Genomic DNA, 7,781 nt, shown 5'->3' on the forward strand with positions numbered 1-7,781 from the left:
AAACGGATGTTACAATCGGTAACTTGATTCATAGAGGGGTGTCTATTCAGTCACCTGCCTAGCCTGCAGCCGCCACCCGGAATCCTCTGTGCACCTGTTCCTCAGATACTCGACTGCTCTGGAGCTTTTGGCTAGGTTGAAGAGGAACTGGCCTTTTCTTCCTGATCTTAACCATTGCAGGGATGTTGACTTTCTTTTTAATGGTGTTGCCAAGCCCAACTAGTCCAATTTCGACAAGATGAAATATGAGGTGGTTATAAGAGCCTTCTTGTGGACTCTTTTGTGTAACAAGAACAATATCTATTTTAGAAACTCTGTTAAAAACATTTCTAGTTTAGTTGTTAATGTTAAATGTTATTCCTTGTGGATGAGCATTATAAGCAAACTAGGAAAAGATCTCGATTTGGACTTGTGGTTGTAAGGTTGCTTTGTTTCCCTTAGGGTTGTTTGCTAGCGCCTTACTAGTTCTAAATGAAGTTCTGCTGTTAAAAAAAATCATGCGCCTCACTAACTTGTTAAAATGGATTGAAGTGAAACTTTATTGTGTTATGTTGTATTGAGATGTTAAAGATGTTATAATTTAGGCATATGCACTAATCAAACATAAACTTGAAAAAAAAAACATCAAAAAAACAACATACTCAAGATTTAGGCAAATAACTAACATATACACTAATCCAATCTCTTAAAAATCATATACATCAAAACTTCGTAAATTTACATAAACATCATAATTTCACCTATAAATTAACATAATAAACTATTGATTACCATAAATTTTTGGCCATAATAACTAATCAAAATTTCATAAATTCATTCAATGATTCATTCATAATTAAACAATATATTAACATAAACTCATACATAAATTTACAATTAGCATAATATCATCACTATAAAACTATTATAAACCGAGTAGGCAGATCATGGGTGAGGGCCGGGGCCTTTTTACCTCATGATTTTGCTGGAGATGAATGGGAGAGACAAATGACATCCGATCGAGGGTAGGAGTACTCATGCTAGGGGGAGAGACTGCTCCAATTAAGTGTGGATGTTAGGAGGGAGAGACCACGGCCGAATCGAAGCCGAGAACCAAATGTTTACATGAGAAAACTTGTGGTTATCGTACGTAACTAGTTTACATATGGAATATATTTTCTGTACGCCTCAAAAAATTAATTACTAACATAAATGAAGATCTCTAGCTATATCATCCTGCCAATAAACATCTATTGCTACATAGGCCCAAAGAAACCCTAATTTTGGGTTCCATTAATTAATAATGTACAAACACACACTTTGACCACGCAAAATCATGCATGATCATGGTTTGCCATATTGTTTTGCCAACTTTGCAAGAACCCCAACCGCACATGAATTGATATACGTGCATGGCTCGGTCATGGAGGAATTAACCCGTGCGTCCACAAATCTATCCGCCCTGTCCGGTCCACCAAGGATGGCACCCGTTAGCTCATTAGGGTTTGGTTTATCTGTGTTGTACCAGTAAACAAAGCTCATCCCACAGTTTACATCATCCTTTGCATCCACCGGCACAGATGCACCTCTATGATGCGCATGCAACGGTGGGTCCTTTCCAAACCCTACCATCATCGACCGCTTTACTGGGTTATTCCCCAATAAATAATCCATCTGCAATTTCATAAAACTGAACCATTTAGCACTGAATGATTACATCCTCGATCTTAATGGTTAAGATAATGGTTCTATATATCAAACATGCTGAATGCTGACTATTCAGAGGTTATCAAATAGCCCCAAACATTATGTTCAAATTAGATTGTATGCAATCAATTAGTAAATATAGACATTTATACATAGAAATACCTGTTTCTTGGCGAAATCCATGATCTGTACACACGTGAAACGTTTGTCACCACATGTGACTTCCATTTTGTGTCTAGCTAACAAATCACTGTAAACACTGAAAAGAAACGCTGTGGATGTCACATATTGCGAATTTGCACCATCTCTTAAGTGAATCAAACCTCCTGCATGCATGCAAACATTTCTTACGATTTATCTATATGAGTATTTGGATGGATAAGCTTTGAGCCGAAAACAGATTTTGTAAAAGTGTGATCAGACCTGGGGTCATGAAAACTTGACGATAAGGGCTTCCAGGAAGAATGTTACATACAAATCCATCAGCTTGTTGCTTGAACGTCTGTAAATCCTTTTGTCCTTCCCAATATAACTGTTACAATCCATTATCGAAACTGTCTTGTGTCAAAACAGATGAATCATCATGCATAACGTTACAGATAATAATAATAATAAAACCTAGTAATTGATTATTCGTTAAAATCGATACCTGAGAAAGAAGGATCTGAGCACCAGCAAATTTGAGGTCCCAGCTGAATTCAGTAACAACGGCGGTGGTTGACTCCTCTTGTATAAATTTCAAGTATATTGGCCTCTTTGTTGCAATGTATAGCCATGTTGCCCCCCATAGTAACTCATCCTGCAAATTCATTCATTTATCTTACATATATCAACTCCATTTTCTGTAAATTATTATCACCCCACAATATTTGTAAACTGTATTACGTAAGAAAGTCGATGGAGAGAGATTATACACGATAACCGGAGAATGAGCAATAGAAAGGGCATTCACCATCGAAAGTTCCCCTATGTTCTTGAGCAAATTGAAAAAGCTGCAAATGAATCGAATCGATTTCTTTTTTTTAATATAAACAAAACTAACACCCATAAAAACACGTATACCAAAATTAAAAAACTTGAAAAAGAAAACCTTTTTGGCTCCATTTAGAAGCTTTTGAGAATAGGGTTGATCGACACCCCGAAACACAATTGCTGAAGCAGCCAAAGCAGCAGCAGTTTCAGCAGCAATTTCAGTTCCGGGTTTTTTTTCATTAAGTTCCAAAACTGGTCTTGCTGATTTCATCTTTTCAGGCCTCATCCAACACTTGTGATCTGTCACCGGATCTCCGACCTATTAATTTCATTTCAGAAAAGTCAAGAATTCTGATCGAATGAACAACATAAAACGTATGTTTGAGAAATTAATTAATTAAATATACGTTGATTATACCTGAACAAAGAAACGATTACGTAGACTACTGGCTTTAAGAAAATAATCGGTACCCCATCGGATAGCATTACGAACATTATGTATTTCTCCGGCAGCGGTAAGCTCCGGCTGATAAAAGTATGCAGCCCATGCCAATGTGGTCACGGTGAACGCCATCGGGAAACCATACTTGACATTATCTCCGGCATCATAGTATCCGCCGGCCAAATCTACCTATAAACACATCAAAACCAAAAAAGTCAAAACATTATAATTACGTGTATGTATATGCATATGAATTGATGCTTTCGATCGAAGGCTTACACCGGCTGCTTTTCCATCATTGAGAGCAGAATCTCCTCTCCATGGAGGCCTAGGGTGTGGAGGAAGCTTCCCGGACCTTTGAGCTTCCAAGAAAATTATGGATTTCTTGAGGGCGTCTTTATAATCAAAGTTGGCATTTATACACACCAAGAAGCTTGAGAAGAGAGTCAACAAGACCATCAAACTGCATGAATATTCCGCCATTGAAGAAGAAGCTCGATCCTTCAAGAACAAAAGATTATGGTACGTGGTTTTGGCGGGAAGGTTATGAAAGAAATGAGTTTGGTTGTTTTTGGTGGTTGAAAGGGCCGGGTTTGAGAGTTTTACTTTTAACACATGTTTTTGTATGGCTAGTAAACGTAAAAATGCAATATCCACACATACGTCCTACTTTCATTTATTGCCGTTTATTTATATTAAGCATATAAAGTTAGACTTTTATTTAATTATTTGTCATTTTAAAAATTAGATTTATATGATTAATTAGTTTGGTTGTGATATTCACCTAAATTTGTCACGTGTTTATTTTTTCAGTTACAAACTGAACAAACTTGAATATTGACATTTGACAGTTACAGACGTTTGAGTTTGCCTTTAGATATGCATGAGTACTTATAGACGTTTGAGTTTCTCTTTTGTTGTGGTTATAAATTAGTATAAAAGATAAATTGGTAAATTTAGTATAAGTCGGCAAAAGACCGAATTACAGTTTAAATATAATTTCATCTCTACATATAAGACTTTAGGCAATTAGGCTATGCAACTTTACATGTGGTTAAAAGTGGCGAAATTTGTATCTTTTACGTAAAGTTGGATCTTATATAATGTTAGAAGCATAAGAAAGTAAAAAGATATTGGTAAATTAATAAGTTGATAAGGACGTTGGTGGCTGTGATTGCATTGCATACATTTAGAAGTTAAAAGTGATGTTGAAATTACGAAACGAAATAATCGGATTGACGGAAGAACGCAAGTAACTAAAATCTTTGTTCTCTATAAACATTAAATTCTAATTCTAAAAAAGAAACAAAGGTTTTACTTTTCGTTTCGTAATTTCAACATCACTTGTAACTTGTAGCTTCCAAGTGCATGCAAACTTGGCCGCCAACGTCCTTCATCATTTAATTATTTCGATTTCGTAATTTCTATAAAGTTTTTGGAACAATTAACTAAATTGTACATAAAATACAAATAAATAATAATGAGAGAGAGGAGAGCAAGGGTAACCAGAGTAATAGTTAATTACATGTAGAAATGACGACCGACCGAGTTCAAACTAGTTTTTGGTATCCCTTCCTCGACACCGATAAGATTTTTGCCCACGAAAACCAAACTGATCCCCATTAGGGATCTTAAAGGGGATCATTATCCGGTTAGGGGCTGTTTGACAGGATTTAAATTTTTAAAAGGTCTAAATTTTTAAAAGAATCTGAATTTTTAACACGCTAGTGTTTAGTTGGAACATCATAATCGACGTGTTAAATTATACAAATAATCATTTTACCCTTTTGTATTTTTTGCTGATGTTTCTATGTGTAAACTAACCGAACCAACTTCTTGAATATATATATATATATATATATATATATATATATATATATATATATATATATATATATATTCAATAGAGAACCATAATTATAAAAGAACCAATGAACCAATCGTGAGCGTCGGAAATCATAATGATCATCGGCCAAGGAAATAGATGTACACTTGTATATTGGACGCACACACACAAGATTATACCAAAAAATTCACATCCTTACCAAAAAAACCTATCTCCTTACCAAAAAAACTCACCTCTTTTTTTCGTTTGAATTTTTTTACGTTATATTTTTTATCGAAAAAAAAAACCGAATATGCCGTTGTTAACGATTTTACGTCATCTTTCCATAGAGATCTATGTTGATATATAAAAAACGATTTTTTTTGGAAAAAAAATCCACTTCATTTTGTTATGTTTTTTCAATATTTAAGTTTATTTTTATCCAAAAAAACCTAATTATACCAAAAATATTAATTTTTTGTACTCTATTATTAAACATCAACACCGATTAAAAAAAAACTCGATCAGTGCAGATTCACACTGTAAATATCTCAATTCGTAACATTCACAATGTGAAAAACTCAATCAGTTCAGATTCACACTGTGAATCTAAATTGTAAATATTTCAATTTGTAACATTCAAAATGTGAATTTGACTTATTATTTCAACTTTTTGATCATTCGCAAATTAACTAAAATTTAGATATGAATCAAAATATATTTAATGTCGTTTTATAATATTTTAATGTAACACCCATAAAAATCAGACCAAATTTAAACTTTTTAAAACATTTTGAAACCAACAGTTATTACCAATTTGTTTTCAAAACAGTTCTATATCAGAGTATCCCAGAAACATAGTCATAAAAGGTGAGGAGCTATACGATCACGCCTTTGCCTTCTTACGATCATCTGGTGTACCTGATGCAATAAACTGAAACTGTAAGCCCGAGGCTTAGTGAGTTCCCCCAAAATACCGATACACTGAACATAACACATATACAAATAACAGCATGTACTGGGTCCACAACTTTACAAACTGGATTACCCCTGGGCCCACAGTGTGAGTCTGGGTTGCCTTCCGGGCCCACAGCTCACATCTGGATTGCCACCGAGGCCACAATACGAGTCTCCCTCAGCTCATAACTGGAATGCTCCCGAGCCCACAGTACGTGTCTGGCATGCCCCACCTAGCCCTCAGCTCGTATCTGGAATGCTCCCGGGTTTGTTGGTTACCGCACGAAGCAGTATCACCTCAACCTATCACATATAATATGTCGACATATAACACAACTAATTCACATACAGATGATCACATAATACTACAGGTAGTCCTACAAATCTACCTAACTGGCATAGCAACTATCATGCAACACTAACTCATACTCAACATACTACCACTGCTAGGATATCATATCCAATGGCCCGGCCTTGGTGCCTTAGACCCCTTAGTATAGTGAGGTAACTCACCTGGCACTACTGAAGTCCCGCGGATGAAACTCCAGTTGCTGGTTGACAGATTCCCGAACTGCCAATGTAGAGACCCATTTTTATACGAACGGTGAATGCGGAAGTAAGATCTCTCGAGATTAATCGTGTTTTTGTAAGTATGAACACGAAGAACATATTATAAGTTCATGGAAAAAGGCTAAGAACAAAGAGAGATAATAATATTAATGCATGAAGAACATGGTGGGAGAGAAACTCTCCCTGGGTGGGAGAACCCACCACTTTTCTCTCTCTCTAGATTACATTGTAAGAAAAATAATCTCTAATCTAAGAAAAAGTGAGCTAGCTAAAGTAAGAAATGACCAACTCTCCCTTTATATAGGAGGGAGAGTATTTACACCATAAATACAATAAAGGGAAAATACAACCTAATAAACACTCATTATTTGTGGAGCACTTCCATGCACCAACATTCTCTCCCTAAATGCTTACAATGATGAGAGATACAATAAGTGATACAAGGCTATAATACAGTAATCCGACTAGCAAGTGTGGTAATAAAATGAAACCAAGTGCTGAAATGTCTCTGAAACTCTGAAGTGTCTGTGAAGTCTGAAACTGGTCATGAATCTATGAAATGAAGGTCTTCGGCTTCAAAGCACAACCAATGAAGCAGAAAAAATAAGATCCAAATCTTCAAACCAGTCATAATCACCGGAAGAAGAAGGTCACCATGAGCAAGTAGAAGATCCAATAAAAGAAACACTTCGGCTTCAAAAGTCTGAAAAACATCTCGAGTTCTCGAATCATAATACACCGAATTTCTTCAAAGAATAACCTGCTAAAAATGTGAAGCATCCATAAAATGAAGTCCGGATAAAAATAATGTGAGTCCAAAAACATGGTCCAGCAATGCCGAAAATTTGATCCAAGGACCAAAAATAAGTGCCACGTCACATTGCCAAAATAATCTTCGTCTTCAACATATCACAAATCCAAACTCGTGAAACCATAAGATCTGAACCGGATGCGAACACAAAATCATCCTGTGGTAGAATCCGAATAATAAATAATCTGAATCGGAAAACATCGAGTAATGCCAAAAATTTGATCCGTAAAGACCAAAAAGAAGTGCCACATCGCATCACTAAATAAATAATCGTCTTCAGAAGTCTTCAAAAATCCAAACTCAAACAATCATAATAACCAAATCCGGATGATATTATCTCCCTATTTTTGATAACCAATGACCGGATATCAAAAATCAACAAATCATCAGATGGAGAGTGTCGGATACCAAGAGCTAACAGAGAAGCTCTCCCTAGATGTATGAAGGGTCTCGATAAGAAACGATAAAGAGTAAAGGAGATACTCTTGCGGTCATGAGGAGGCGGGTGACATAGTTGC

The 7,781-nt window shown here is 35.8% G+C and overlaps 1 protein-coding gene across 1 annotated transcript; it reads right to left on the minus strand.

The window, feature by feature from the left end:
• Positions 1-885: 885 nt before the first annotated feature.
• GH9A4 (glycosyl hydrolase 9A4) lies at positions 886-3,749 on the minus strand. The gene is made up of 8 exons (XM_079068254.1): positions 3,380-3,749; positions 3,077-3,289; positions 2,777-2,977; positions 2,601-2,678; positions 2,336-2,485; positions 2,110-2,218; positions 1,849-2,012; positions 886-1,653 (listed from the first exon to the last, which is right to left on the minus strand). The coding sequence occupies exons 1-8, from the start codon at positions 3,581-3,583 to the stop codon at positions 1,324-1,326; spliced, it is 1,449 nt and encodes a 482-aa protein (XP_078924380.1). The 5' UTR covers positions 3,584-3,749; the 3' UTR covers positions 886-1,323.
• Between the last annotated feature and the right edge of the window lie 4,032 nt (positions 3,750-7,781).

Source organism: Lactuca virosa, chromosome 8, assembly GCF_052849685.1.
Source record: "Lactuca virosa cultivar CGN04683 chromosome 8, Lactuca_virosa_CGN04683_v6, whole genome shotgun sequence".
In the NCBI taxonomy this organism is placed as follows: Eukaryota; Viridiplantae; Streptophyta; class Magnoliopsida; order Asterales; family Asteraceae; genus Lactuca; species Lactuca virosa.

Excerpts from the sequence above, each read along its gene's own strand:
- GH9A4 (XM_079068254.1), bottom strand. The coding sequence starts at position 3,583 with ATGGCGGAATATTCATGCAGTTTGATGGTCTTGTTGACTCTCTTCTCA. Across the intron at positions 2,679-2,776 it reads TTCTAAATGGAGCCAAAAAG|CTTTTTCAATTTGCTCAAGA; the intron begins GTTTTCTTTTTC and ends ATTCATTTGCAG. Across the intron at positions 1,654-1,848 it reads TGGATTTCGCCAAGAAACAG|ATGGATTATTTATTGGGGAA; the intron begins GTATTTCTATGT and ends ATGAAATTGCAG.